At 36.3% G+C, this 15,862-nt stretch overlaps 1 protein-coding gene across 8 annotated transcripts in view; it reads right to left on the reverse strand.

Annotated features, from left to right (window-relative positions):
* The window catches only part of JAK2 (Janus kinase 2), an 86,371-nt gene that overhangs the window by 41,856 nt on the left and 28,653 nt on the right, over positions 1-15,862 (reverse strand). For 6 of the 8 annotated variants that reach the window (XM_014252286.2, XM_088054047.1, XM_014252283.2 and 3 more), the window contains 2 exons: positions 8,687-8,832; positions 4,233-4,483 (listed from right to left, as the gene is read on the reverse strand). In XM_014252286.2, the coding sequence (XP_014107761.1) occupies positions 4,233-4,452 (220 nt within the window). In that variant the 5' untranslated portion in view covers positions 4,453-4,483; positions 8,687-8,832. Of the gene's footprint in view, positions 1-4,232; positions 4,484-8,686; positions 8,833-14,886; positions 14,904-15,862 lie in introns of those variants that run through there. The other 2 variants (XM_014252287.2, XM_088054049.1) reach the window with 2 other exon arrangements.

A 15,862-nucleotide genomic window follows, 5' to 3' on the forward strand; every position in this document is an offset into this window, starting at 1 on the left:
TGGAGTTAAAAAGAAACCTATCCCGTGAAACTAAACATGGTTCTCATTTGATGTATAAAGTGGGATTAACTATAGTATACTACATGTCAGTAGTAACTGAGTAAGTAGTAATAGCTTAGCAGTTTTAAGGCTCTTTAGTGTCTGTATCCCAAACAATTTCAGATCAATTACGGTGTAATGTACATGAGAATCACTACCCTGATTGTGATCCTTGCCAGATGCTAAACACCATTCAGGGCAATGCTGAGTATTTACTATATAGCTAGTGAGACCTACCTAGTCTCACTAAAACATTTACCCAAACTAGTAACCATCCCATGTATGCTCACTGAACAACGTTTCAAAACCATATTCTTAAATTCAAATGCTTAGCTGCTGTATTCGACCAAATACACTACATGCCACCCCACCTCTCAAAAAACCCCAAAGGTATTTCAAGACCATATCATTGCCATTCTGAAACTTTAACCGAGACATGACTGTGGTACTCCCCCTACAAATGAGATAAATTTATATTAAGCGCGCCCCTGCTGCTGCCTTCCTTTGAATGAAAAGTAAACTCTGCACTTTTCCATCCCTCATTCTTTGCCATTCATAGTTCTGAATGGTAACTTGCACCATTCACTGGCAGTATTTAAGGACACAGAGATCATGCATATTTTTCAAGAAAATGAGCTTCACTTTCTTATCCCTTCCCCTTAAGAACTAGTCAGAACTCAAGAACCTTCCCCTTAAGAATGAAGCTACACTTTGAGCATTTGCTACACTTAATGCTCAACAATTATAAAACAGAGCAAATCCCTTTATTAAATAGTGTCTTGAAAATTGTCCACAAAAATGTGACAAAAGCCAAGAGGCCGGAAACTTGTCTTTTCAAGTAATTCTTACCACCACTATTAACTGCAGGGCCCTTTCAATGATGATAACTGCAGCACTTGAATGTTTTCTCTAGAAACAATGAAAATCGAAAAGCTGGAGGAATAAAAGTCTTCTGCTGAAGTCTAGACATGTTAACAACTGCAAAAACTTAGAAGAGATGTATTTTCCAACATAAGTAAAATCATAAAAGCCATTCACAACAGGTACTGAAAATCCTCCCCCAGATTTTTGCAGTGCATTAACCATGCTATCAGCTCAGTCAATGAGGAATTAGAAGATAGACTCAGACATAATGAATCAGAATTTTCTCTGCTTTGCTCCTCCATCAAATAAATTTTCTGTACTATTGCAATGACAAGATCTCTTTACAATTTATTTGTTACATGAGGCTAAAGAAAGGAGCCTTGTCATACTATGCAGTCAAGTAGCATCATGAAAGACTACAACACAGCGTAAGCTTGTACTTCGAACTTCTGCTTCAAGCCTAAAAAAAAGCAGATTCTTGTTTCCCTCATTATGATTTTAAAGCTTCACATCCAGACAAGTCTCAATTCATTTGTCCTGAAGCAGCTAAGAAAATAGAGTATTTCTGTACCTCCTTCTTTGTTGGCACTAGAACTCTCTCACATACAGTGTATTTTTATAAGGTAATGTCCCTCTTCTAAGAAAAACTAAAAAACAGGGAGTGTAAATCACAAGCCATGACACTACTATGAAATGTGAAAGCCATGCAAAGTCTGCAATAGAAAAACTGTCATATGAATCTCTCAATTCAAGCATGTAATTAGATCTAAAAAGATGAAAGCAATTAGTTGAATGATTAAAAACAATTTAAAACATCTCAAATTTTCTACATAAAAAAAATCTACTACTACACATTAGTTCTTAAACAAGAGGAAGTCAACTATTTAAAACTTATGTAGTCTTGTGTATAGCAGATGGAAATTTGCTTGCCTTTTCTGACATAAAAATAGTATCTTGTATTCATCATTCATACCAACTGGAGGCTTACCAAACCCTTAATATCACATTCACTATCCTGTCAACAAAAGGCTTTCTGAATAGTCAATCAAAGCTTATATTTCTTTTCCTGGAAAAACAAAATTGCCCAGAGTTCTGATTAATTCATTCCCCAGCTAGCAGGGGAGAGCAGGGGGCTGCATGTTCTGGGTAGCTTTTCAGGTTATCACCTAAGGAAGACAAACAAAAACCAAACAACACTACCTCACAAAAATAAGCAAACACACACACGTACACACACACCCAAAACCAAACAAAACCACCAAACAAAATAAAAAAACCCAAACCAACCAAACAAAAAAAAACCCCAAAACAAAACAAAAAACCAAAAAAAGCCCCACCCTCAGTGAACAATTATACTCAATGATAACTCGTGAACCTGAACCATGCCAATTCCGGAAATTCAGCATGTTAGGAAAAAGCCTGCCTAGAATTCCCTTGTTAGCATCTCCTCTTGTTAGAATCTCTTCTGTAGCATAGAAGTAGAGGTATTACAAATCATCACATTATGCAATGTAGTTGACTCCTTTGAAAACATTTAATTGACTGCAAACGCTGCTACCACTTGTTACATTAAATGCTTTGAAATACTGTTTTTACTTAGTTGTAATTAAAAATTCTCTGCAATTTTATGATTTTCCAAGAAAGACCAACATTTTTCAAGGGTAGTACATAGAACTTACAAAATATTTGCAATTCAGATGGGTAAGAATTAAAATGAAGACACACCTAACAAAATGATTCTGCAACCTCTAGAACAATTTCTCTGACACGTTTCATTTCCATTGTCAGTTAGTTCCTCTAATATCACTTTCCCCCTCAGGCTGAGAGCAATACTTTTTCTTCAATTTGGTGTGACATTTCTAATATTTTACTTGGCAATTAACTAGCTAACATGCAAGAACTGAACTATGACTGACTCATCCATTTAAATTTGATTGCAAGACAACTTCTTTATTTTTGCATTTCTGTTTGGAAAATGTGATAGTCATTTTTATGTACAGTTTTCCTTATAAAAAATACAAAAATGTTTGTATTTATTTAATTTTTCCCAAACCAGGAAACTGTTTTTAAATAAAGTTAAAAAAAAAGGTTGAATTTTTGCACATATGTATCAAACGGGCAGAATAATATTTGGACAAGCTAATATTTTTATAGCCAATACATACCAGATATAACAGTTCTAATGACAAATTAGCAGCAACTGGAAAATCTTCAATTGTTTGACCTGTTTGAAAGGTACATAACAAGACTCTCTCTGACCGCTGATATTGCCTAGATCCAGTCCTGCTTACCACCAACAGCAGTCATAACTGGATGTAATCAGCTCTGCTATCAGAAGATCTATCAGTTGTTCAGATCACAAAATTCATTAAAAATTACCAAATTTGTTATATTTCAGTCTTGCTTACTACCCAATCACTCCCTTCTGAATGAAGTATTCTGACTCATAGCTTACTCCTGAAAGACGAGTCTTGCCAACATTAACATTATTTGACTGTATGGAGACATATGCGCTCTGCTGTACAACCACAAAATCCTCTCCAAAAAACCCAGAAACAAACAAAAAAAAAACTAATAAGAAGCAATGCCTCATGACTTAAGCACTAATAGTTGTTATGAAAGAGAAAAAAGAACAAAAAGATGGTCACTTCCACTCCCAGAGACTATAGGAAAGAATTTGTTTTGTTTAAAAATTCAATGCACTTTTGCAGAGAAATAAAGATGCATGCTTGAATTACTTTACAACAGATTTCAGCCCTGTATGCTAGACTCTGGGTAAATGCAACAATTCAAAGGCACTCTTAGGTATCAATGTATTATTTATTCATTTAATATATACCACCATGTTATTTACACACTTTATTTCCTAAACTATTACAAAGAGCATTAACCACACACAGAAGCATTCATGTTTTATCTCATAGAACAGTTTCCTTCTGCAAAGTGATTAAGCATGTATAACATATGCATAACTTCCAGGACCAATCTGCTTTGCAGGGCTGCATCAGGAAGTAATTCAAGCTATTTACAGCTCCTGCTGTGATTTAACTATTCAAACTGTATCTCAGGTCAATGAAAGAAAACTTTCAGTTACAGGATGGTATGCCCTTAAATTATTTGAAAAAATATGGCAGTCACCCAATTCAGCTTCACAACCATTCTAATGGGAACAGTTTTACAGTCAGGTTCTAATTACTTCTGAAAGAACAGAGAAATTAGCATTTCAGTCTAAATGCCACCATTTTGATGACCTTTGGATTGTTAAAAACTTGCTTGTATGAAGCTGGATTTCAATGCTTCATTAGATAAACTGTTAGGTATATACTTACCACAGGCTTTACAGGCAACAGCACAAATCTCTTCTGCAACGTATTCTCCAGCTGAAAATTGAAGGTAATCTCCTTCTGTCTTCCCAGGAGAATGATAAAGGTACACTTGAAGCAGTGGTTCTGTCTGCTTGGGTGCACTGCTATTCCCATGGATGTCACCATTCTGGTGGACAGTAGAAGTGGCTGCACTTTCCATATTTGTCATTGTAAGACAAGCCATAGTTTGTTTTGGTTCGGTTCAGAGCATCTGCCTGAAAGAAATGTCAGAAACATTTCTTGACTAACTGTACTTGGTTTCATTTGTAATATTCGTATTTAGTTACAGTACTGTTCTGACACTGAAAAAGCATTAAAACTTGAAGACAAGAGAATAGTTTAGGTGGTTTATGAAAAGCTAAGTTTGTCTTTGATTTACCACATAGCCCTAGAGGAAAAATAACTGACAGTATTACAGGAAAAACCAAAATACTAAGTGGGAGTCCAGCTACAGGATTATCACTTATTGCAGGATCTTATGAGCTCACCTGCAACATGCTAATTAAACCTGAAAGCCAAAAGAATTGCTTTAATGACATCTGTACAACTCATTTTATTCCAAATTTAAACTTAAAAGACAAAATAACTAGTTGTGTCACAAACTAGTACTGATGAAGAGAAGGATAGAAATAGTGCTTTCAGCTGAGTTTTTTTTCACTGTTAGCAGACACTTCTGAGATGAGAATCTAACAGACCTGACTTTTACCTAGGAATGGGAGATCTTCCATGACCACCTTTGTTCAGAAAAAATCATTTAATCTGCTCTCAAAATAACAATCCTCTCTGATAAATGTAATCAAAGTAAGTAAGACTAATAATGTAATAAATAACCACAGATATATCTGATAATGAAAAAAAAAAAAGGCTTTAAAATGTGAGATTAGACAGCATATTCCAAAAGCCAGTGGAAGAATGTCTTTGCTTCTCTGTGACTGCATCATAATTTTAACTGGCATAACCCATGCTTAAGACAAAATCTTAGATCACAAAAAAAGAGCTTGCTTTTATTAAAATATTTTATTAAAAGATTTCAAGTAGCTACCACCTGGAATTCTGCATTTCATATTCTGAAAATGCAGAATAGGTTCTAAACAAGACAATTATAAAGATATGATTTTTTAGAATCAAAGAATGGTTTGGGCCACAATAAGGTCACCCTGATGTCTCCTTCTCTTTGAGCTGAACAACCCCAGTCCTTTCTCATGGGAGAGGCACTCCAGCCCTCTGATAGTTTTTGTGACCCTCCTCTGGACTCACTTCAACTGGTCCATGTCTTTCCTGTGCCAGGAGCCCCAGACCTGGACACAGGACCCCAAGTGTGGTCTTAAAAAAGCATAGCAGAGGAGAAGAGGAGAATCACACTGCTTGATCTGCTGGCAATGCTTTTTTTTTATATGATGAAATTGGTTTTCTGGGGTGCAAGTGCACATTGTCAGCTCACATCTCATTCGTTATCTGCCAGAGTCCTCATCCACAGGGCTGCTCACAAACCCATTCATCCTCCAGCCTGTACTGATCCTGAAGATTGCTCTATCCCAGATGCAAGACCAGGTGCACTTGGCCTTGTTGAACTTCATGAGTTTCCCATGGACTCACTTCTCAAGTCTGCCAAGGTGCCCCTTCCCTCAATCTCTTCAGCTGCACTAGTCAGCTTGGTGTCATTCCCAAACTCACTAAGGGTCTGCATGTTATTGCTGAAGATATTGCATGGTTAACAAAGATATTGTATTTGAAAATGTAAATGTTTAAGCTAAAAATATGTTTATTGTTTTGCATAGGTATATGGCTGATACATTCTTAGTGCATTATTTTCATCAGCTTTTGTTTGTAATGAACTATGTTGTTTTATCATAAAAGAGCTGTGTGGAATATGTTTTGGGGTTTTTTTCTTAATTGTCTGTTCCTAACTACAATTACTTAAGAAAGGATGAGTGTAGGAATATTCATTAATGTGGGCTAAAGATGATGTGTGCTATGGAAATCACAACAGTTATATCAGCAGGAAAAAAAGGCTGAACATCTGAAATAAGGAAAATATTAACTTAATGAGTGATGAGATGACAAAAATGTTCAGTTATACGTACAAGAGGATAAAACCATGCTACCATTATGCTAATTCTGGGGGAAAGAGAAAAAAGACACCATCACCAAGTGAAAAATGTATCTTTTTACTTCCCAAACACAAAGAACCAGGGTATTATAGATATATAACTAAGAATGTCTAGATGCAAATGTCATTCTCTACATTCCTTAAGTTCTTACATAGGGGATATGTGGATTCCCTAGGCCTCACTTACTGAGGCAGCCTCCTTTAGCTGAGAAGATATGTGCTTTTAGCTCCAAAGGTAGCACAGGTAACAAGTACGTGTTCAGCTAAGGAAAAAAAGCCTCCCTCTTAACTCAACAAGGAATTACTGTTTTTCAGAAGAAAATAACCACCACATGACTATAAACATTATATTTAAAAGATATTCACTACTTCTGTCAACATTATGGGAGATGTAATGTTTGTTCTCTACAATCTGCTTTTATAAAGTATTCACAGCTTTAACCGACTTTTAACCTGCTTTAATCTCCACAGGGGGCTGTCTTTAATTACTATAGTAGTTTCCCTAAGATACTCTAATATTAACCCTCTGTTTATTCAAACCTTGACCTGGGCTGACAGATCTTTTCATCTTGGTCACTTGGCTTTATGTCTATCCAATAGTGAATGGAAATAAAATTTGTAGACTTAACTGAAAACCCGTTCAATTTCAGAAGTGTATTAAACACTTGTGCTTGTGCCTGCCTCTCCTTCATAAAGTCTGTGTATTTACAACATATTTGTCCTTTCAAAAAACTCCCATCATTCCCTCTTTGTTTCTCTATTGTAAAACTCAATAAACCGAGAAAGGAATCTTGCTTAATCACACCTAAGCATGTGAAACAGCAATAAAATTCAGTAAAAAATGCAAAGTAAATACTGTAACAGAATACTCTGTTCTATTTGTTGCACTAATTTCAAAGATTCCATGTAACAATGTGAAAAAAAATCTCATGAGATACTATTTGTAAAATTGTTTCATGACCTCAAATTAAATAACTTCCAAGTTTCAAGTTTGTCTTTTATGAAAAAGTTCAGATAAAACAGGTGAAACCTAGAAATATTCCTATATAATTTTCTTCACTGAAAATAGAAAACACATTCCTTTGGCCTCTGTCTTATACATGAAACTAAAGCAGTTATATGGGCAGAGCCTCACATGCAAAGTAACTGAAACACAAGGTCACCACTCACTGGTGGTGTGAAAAACAAAACAAAACAGCTTTCACCTATTTTTCTTAGCAGACAGGTCTCCAATTGGACACACTTGGTTTTCCCTGCTCAGCTCCATTCAGAGACCACTACATTAGCACAACAGAAACACTAAACATGGCAAAAATAATTCACTGCTGGTGATCTAGTATATTCAAAATATGACCTATTCTTCTGATGGAGTTAAGCATTTTGATACTAAATATACTGGGAGAAAATAGTGAACCTGTTTGCAAAACACATTGAGTGTCATTTTCTGGGGTATACAGGTTTGTTATCATTCTGTAATTCAAAAGAATTTCTGTGTTTCTGTAAAGAATGCAAGTAATTCTTACAGCTGTATGAGAGGATTTAATATATTCAGAATGCAACTATTGTAGATAAGTTATTTGGTACCACAGCTACACAAAAGGTACTTGTTTGAACAAAAAAGCTATACCAAGACCACACACATCTTAGAGTGGATGTCTGACATAATGAAGATTCAATGAAAAAAATGGCCTAACCAAGTAGGAATAGGATGTCTGAGTCTGAGAAATAAGGATAATGTTTTGGAGACGAAAACTACTGGCTGTAAGCCATGTGATTCTGGTACTGATGAGCAGATGATTTGATTCAATAGATTTATCTTATGTTCCTAATCCAGATAATATTTTAAGTCATAGCTTCTAAAGCTTTTAAAGGATAAGATTAATTATTAATCATAATTATACACTGCTCTAACCACAATCACCAGTATCTACAATGGAACATGTCTACATACAATCCTCTGTTGACATTTGTACTGGCAATGCTCCTGAAAATTATTTTCACCAGCCACACTAGATTGCAGGTTCTTTTTAAGTCAGCCATCAAGGAACTGGTTGATAAGATCGAAAATCATGACTTATGGAAGACATTTCACTAAAATATGGAGGACAAACATACAAAAAAGTCCCAGCAATCAACAGCCTTCAAAACATTGTTTTTCAACTTACGGGTTTTTTTGGGGGGTGGGGGGAGGACAGAGAGAGTTTGAGGCAATAGCTGGCTATTGAAGGGAAGCCTTCTGAGCCAGGGTCTTCAGCCACACCAATGAGAGCATCCTCTCACAACACATAAATCCCCAACAATTAATTACCTTTTCACCACTTGAGAAATCTCTGTACTAAACATGGGAGTGATGAAGCCCTTTAAATAAGCATGTCACAAGCCATCCACTTGCTGCAGGAATCCACAGAAAGTCAGACAAAGCAGGCACACAGGCAGAGGTGGAACATAATGTATCTGCATTAAAAATACAATATTAAAAAATGTTAATGGCTGTGAACAATACATAATGCATGATTACTGAAGAAATCAAATCTGCATTTAGATAAAGTGATCCCCTCCTGTCCTATTTGCCCAAATTCCTGTCATCTTTGTTAAGCACTTTTTAAATTTAGGATATTTAAAGTACCAAATTAAAAAAAAATAAACTACATTTTTGGTACTGAGACTGCTTCTCAGTTCTTGCAAGAAAGTGGTGTAGAAGCCAGATATCTGACTTAAAATGTAATCACCAGTGTTTTTTGCACACAAGATGCTTTTATTTTCTGTGAATACAGCATCAGTTTAAGAAAACTGTTGATGGCATTACATGGAGAAAATAGAAATTAAAAAGGGAAAGTAATCACAAAAAGAGACATGGTGTGTTTACTTCATGTAGTAATAATCCCTTCAACAACAACTAACTATGTTTGAAAACTGACAACATCCACTCATTTCAATTCATGCTGAATTTAAGATCAACTGTCTCATAGCAGGAAGTTTGCTCTCTTTGCGCAACACTTCTGTGGTTGCAGGAAACTATTTGAAAGGGCTTAAGCACAACAGCAGTTTCCTGCAGCAGTGAAAAGATATATACATTCCCTTTGTGACCCTCCCAGCACAGGAAGGGCCTGATAGAGAATCAAAAATTAATTTTAAAACTGAATAAAGGTGGAGGAATTACAATGGAAGTTCAAAGGGGGCAGAATTCAGAATGGAGAACTCTTCAAGTTTTATGTTGGATGACTCTTCAGATGGGTATCTCCCTGAACAGCAGTGAAGACTTCAACACAGCTTCCTCAGTGCCATGTGCTGTGTTGACTGAGACTGTCATGAATACCGCACTCCCTCCCTTCCTCCCTCCCCAAAAAAGAACCCATCTCAGTGAGCAGTAAATTCAGCCTCTTTCTCCACCGAAGTCAGACAATGATGGCAATGACTAGCATTTCTCCTCTTGCACTACTAGCTTTAGAGACAGTTTTGCCTTGATTTGACAGCTGTGTATTTTGTATGCACCTTCCCCAAATGCATACAGATCATACCAGGATCTGAAGGCCAGTACAGTCAGTGCAGGTTTTCCAGACCTGTGTGGAAATGCCAGAAGGAGAGAGGAAGGATTGTTTGGGGGAGAGCTATCTATCTCTGACCTACTGAGCACACATTCCATGCACACTGATCTGAAAGCACGACCTTCAAACAGAGCAGAGAACAACCACTTATTCATGCAGGTTTCAGATCAAGGGGCATTGTGGGTATTCTAATTTATTTTCTATTTTAAAAGTACTGTTCCATGCTCAGAACTGCCTAACATTTATAATTCCAAGTCAGGCTCCTGACTTTAAGCAAAACAGCATGAAGATTTATCTGTGTTTAATTACATAGTTTTTTCCACAAATCCAGCAGAATAAGGATTGCAACATTTTGAATAGCCTCAGTAACACTGCACCTTACCTTTTACAGGCAAAAAAATCAATAAAGCAGCCTAATAAAGTCTATTCTTCACATGACAAACAAAAATGATTGCTTGCTTATAAAGGAGCAGCTTACAGCCATGAACTGAAGACACATGGAAACACATAGATTAAAAACTCCAAGCTGAGCAGGCTCATGTGATGTATTTCTTTGTCTCTGCTCAGACAGCCCAGTCCCAAGAAGCACGCAGGGCAGTGAGTGCTGTTTCTGAACACAAACTGCGGCTTCTTCTTTCCCCCCTTCGCTCCTGGAACCAGTCTTAAACGGTGCAGAACTTAACATCCAGCATACACGGAACAGACGACTGGGGATACAAGCATCATAAAGTCACCCCACGACACTCCTTCACCCTTTTTTTAAGAGAGAGTCAACTACTTTTTCTTCAGCACAGATTTACTGGCATACCCATTTACAGGATCTGCATCAAGGCCTTATAAAACTAATCAGTTCACATACTTTCAGACTAAGTCTCATCTGACACAACTAACTATTCCAGAAGCAGAGTTGCTGTACCAATCTCACAGTGCACCATCTTGTCAGTGACCTCGCTCCCTTATTTCCTCCTTCCCTCTCCTTGCTCAAGTCTACACCAGCTTACATTTCTGGTAGCTGCAAGGATTTAAATGCCCAATTCCAAAATGAACTTAAGAGTCTAATGAATCTCAGTCAAAATAAATTAGTCCATGATCTTCAAGTTGCCACTGTCTGAAAAGAACACAATACAGTATTTGTCATTTTAACAAGCCTTCAGAACTGATACAAATAAAATCAGTGTTTGTGCCTGTGTCACCAACTACTCGGTTTCCTAGTGAAAGAAGAAAGATTCAGCACCACTTTCTATTGACAAGCAAGGCCTTAAATACATAGGCTCTCTCTCAACAACTCAGTATGTTTATTGCCAGTAAACCAAAGATGACAGCAATGTGCACACTTTCCATCTGCTTGTTTACACATCCTTCTTTTAAGGAATATCAGTGAATATCAATAATGAAAGCCTTCCCAAGTAATGGTGAGTAGATGGTATAGCAGGGTGCTCTGCCTGTAATGGAATAAACCAACTTGAACAATGCCCTGTTTGCAAAGCTATCTGTAGTGAACTACAGGGGTTGTCATGCTGCTTTTGGTGTTGAATTATGCTAAAACCAGTCTGACTCACTAACACCAAAGTTAAACACCCTGATAGTGAGTTGAGGATGTGGCAGATATGGTAAAGCATCCTTATCTAAAAATACTAAGGTGACACATCTGGCCTGGATATGACTGACAGTCAACCGCTTCATACTCTGAAAGTCCAATTCCACTTTCAAACAGGTTCTTCTAACATATCCCTTCTTGGAGAGTGTGTGTGGAGATTCCTTCCTTAGGTGAGGATCTACTCCTCCAGGTTAAGTGAAGCAGATTTGCCCACAGTTGGTTATATGAGTAAGTAACATCAATCTCTACTTAATTTTTAGGGGGTTTCTTTGCTAGCTTTAATGGAGCTGCTTTAATATAATTGCTTTGACATAGTACACACTATACTATCCTAATTTTAGCTTCTATATTGAGTAGTAAATACTTTTGATTAAGATCTTTGTGACTAATCACTTACTATAGTAAAGAATTCATTTTTTATAAATATATCTGGTTTGCCTCCCTTAATTCTGTGGGACAAAGCTGTACAAAGGTTCAAACACAATCCCACAATTTCTTAGACCTAGAAGTACTAGTTTGGCACTAAGATTGGATCCAGCCATACCAGGCTCCTCTTTGAGGAGTTTAGAAGGCAAGGGGGTCCCTTCTGCACCTTGTGACTCAGTAGAAGCTTTCCTAATTAACTTTGTCTGAGGGTCTCACTGTACCTGTGACAGGAGATAAAGATTGCAGCAAAGTATCAAAAAAAGTGCTAACAAATCTTACATTAGTCGGTAGTAATAGAACATTACAAGGTTCTAAAGGGTATGTATCTTATTCCAAGACTATTAAAATAAAATTTGTACCTCTAAATCCAAGCTTAGACTAAGAAAAAAAGTCAGTCAGCTTCCCACTTGCCATTATTTTGGCTAGTTTGTTTGATTTATGCTTACTATGTATACTTAATATTTAATCATATTCTTTGCAGTTCAGTGTGAATACGCAGACAAACGGAGCACAATTAAGCTTGCCCATAACATGTGCTTAGCATGGCTTGTTAGGCTATCAAAAGTTTAAAATCTTATGGCGATAACAATAGTTTTCATATTCTGCATATACAACATGTTGTATCCTTGCAAATCTGGTCTGATTTTTTTTCATGTATGCAAACTTGCAAACATAAAAGAACTCGGGTTGCTTTAAACATATATAAAAAAATTTGGGTTGCTTTAAAAACAAAAGTATAGTAAATTCAAGGAACCAAATGCATACACTATTCTGACAGCCAATAAAGTACTGTATTCTTAAAATATCATCTCGTACAGAATGACAGTACATTTTAATGGACCAACCAGAGGTTCTGAAGTCTTTGTTCAGTCAGAATACGCCACATCAGTGAGAATTTAAAAAAAAATCACAGCAACAGATTCATATATTTCCAATAGATATTCATAAGAAAATATTCTCCTGAAAAATATTCTCTTTGTCAAAATATTCAACAATACTTCTAAAAATACTAAGCAATCTGGAAAATTGGAAAACTTTTTTTCCATTATTTGGATAACAGGTGCCAAGTCCATAAATAAATTTATATTAAATAAATATAAATAAATATTAAATAAATTTAAATAAATAAATAAATTGAGCTTTAAATGCATCATCTTCTGCATTAAAACTCTGTTGTCTTTTCTGAGGTAATACTTATTCTGACCTTAAGAACAGCTTTCACAAAAATATAAGCCATTGTCCTAAAGCATATTCAAAGATGTTTAGTGAACAAGGAGTGCAACTTCAGTTTTCATGGTCATTTTTATAATATGTTCTGCCTATTGTTGCCCTGCTGCAAGGCAAAGCCACACAAGAAAACAACTGCTCCTACAAGAAGAAAGCCTAAAAAGCTGAGTAACTCCAAAGGACTTTTTCTGTTTTATCAGGTGTATATTAATAGCACACAAGAACTTTTAATATTCCAATATTTGAATGCATGTGGTAGCAAGAAAATAGTTAAGGAAGGTGACAGATTAACATATCAATGACAAAATATGCCAAAAAAAAAAAAAAAAGGTAAACAAAGATAACATTTGCTTAGAATTTTCACTTGGAAAACCACTACCAGTATCCACAATTCAGTCCACGAATATCTGCGTTAGAAAAGAGTAATGGTCCTGGCCTGATCTGCTTGCATGACACACAGGGACTAAGTGGATAGAAGCTGCAAATATGAGGATTATCACCTTTGCATTCTGATTAGAAATTTAAAAATTGTGATTTCTAAGTTCTTCACAACAGAATTAAGTAATCACTGTACTTATTGCAGGAAGAAAACTACCTGGCACATGTCAAAGAAATTAACATCACACTCATGTAGAAGCCTCAACACCACAGTAACCTGCCAAGTAGACAAGTTACCAGGTAAGTTATCAAATCAAAGACCTGCCCAGAAGCAACAGCAGCTCTGTTTAGGTTCCATTAGAACTTTGGAAAAAGTTGGTCCATATCTGCAAAACATTTCAGTTTCACCATGGTGATAAATTTCAGCAAAAGTCTATTTCATCAGAAATATTCCAAGCAATTCGAAAGTTGCCCAATCCTTTGGCACAGATTATGTCCCAAGTTAATGGCATCTAAGGGTCCTTAGTCCATTCAGAGCCACCATTATCTGCACACCTTTATATACACAGAAGACATTGGAAAAGTAACAATAATGGCTCAGGAATACCTTTTCATGAAACATGTGAAAAATATCACCAATTTATTCCTTTATTCCTTTACATATCTCCCAAATTCTTTTAAAGTGATGCAATAAAAGATGACAACACCAAAATTAGGACTAAGTGATATTTTCACAAGTATTCCACATCATACTAGATTTTTTTTTTTTTATTAACTGTGCTGAAAACTGAGTACTGTTTATACCTCAGATCATGGAACAAAAGTTACTTACTAGAGCACAGGTCTTCCTGAATTGCTTTTTTGATTTATTTCAGAAAGACATTAAATAGGAATTGCCAATGCTCCTGTGTACATGGAAGAAATTAATTCAAAATAAAAAGCAGGATTGGTTGCTACTGGTCTCATTCTGCCTGGTTGGCTTCTTGTTATAAAAAAATAGTGAACTACTGTTCTACAGTGAACAATCAAAGCACCAGTTTCTACATAGGAAAATTATAAAGAATATGCATTATGAAGCAATTAGGATATTATTAAAAAAAGTTTCCATGAAAAAATAACATTTTGATGTTGAAAAAATAATTCAATAAACCACCAAAGCAGAAAAAAAAGGTATTTTTGTATTAAAAGGCATTTTTGTTAAAAATGGAGCAAAACCCCTCAACAATGTTTAGAAAATATGTAAGGCAGTTACAGCTACACTCACAAGTTAAAATAAATACTAGAAGTGCAAACAAAAGCAAAAATTACAACAACTAAAGCAGTCTCTGAAATTACCTCACTTTCTTAAATGGTGCAAGAATGAGACAGTCAGGAGGTGATGCTGGAAGACATTTCTGAAGAAAGCTAGTTATTCTTTCCCAAATGCAATTCCTGCTGTCATAACTGAAGAGCAATTTGTGAAAACATGAACCAGCACTTGTTGCTACAGTACTGCAGGGCCAAAGAATAGCATCAACAGTTGCAAAACATATGTCAGTTTACAGATGCTGTCAAGAACCACTCAGGCTACGCTAAGCTATCAGAAGTCATACACATTTCACGCTGCAGTCATTGAGTGCTGAAGAGAGGCACGGCAGGCACAGCTGTATCACAATGGAAAAGGTTTCAAACCAGTTACTCTTCTCCCAGCCTTCTGTGGCAGGCAGGGATTTCCCAGGTACATTCTCTTTTTAGCAGCTTCACTGTGGAATAAATACAACAGAGAAGCTGCCACTTGCAGTAGTCTGGTACTTCTGAAAGATGTCAGACCTCTGACAAAACTCTATCCTCTACCACTACAGATGCACTCTGGAGTTCTGAGTCTATAAAAAAATATTATCTTCTAAGCAAATATCAACACAACAGTTTAATCAAGAGGAGTTATTTACTGGTAAAAATTACAAGGTTCTCTTCCTCACAGAAGAAAAAGAGTTTCTTACAGCAAACATTTCTGTTTCTGAGGAAAACTAGTCATAACTCTTTCCAGTTATAGCCATTGGCTATTAGCGTATATTGCCCTATTTGCATTTGTTCAGGAAGCTTTTTCCAAGACCTGGATTTTAAAAAGTTAAACTCTTTTGAACTTCCTTCTGAATTCTGTCATCTCCATTTTCTTGCACTCTTATCTCACTTCCCCAGTCTGGCAACTTCCCTCCTCAGAGCTTAGTAAAACTACTGCCTCTACGGTAACTGACATATGTGTTTACACTGAGCAGAGCTCAAGAAGGCTGAAGAGACAGAATTTTCCTGAGAAGCAGGCGCAGAAGATTAT

This window comes from Pseudopodoces humilis, chromosome 4 (assembly GCF_049639895.1).
Source record: "Pseudopodoces humilis isolate 2021_Gansu_Grassland_sample_001 chromosome 4, ASM4963989v1, whole genome shotgun sequence".
Taxonomy (NCBI): Eukaryota; Metazoa; Chordata; class Aves; order Passeriformes; family Paridae; genus Pseudopodoces; species Pseudopodoces humilis.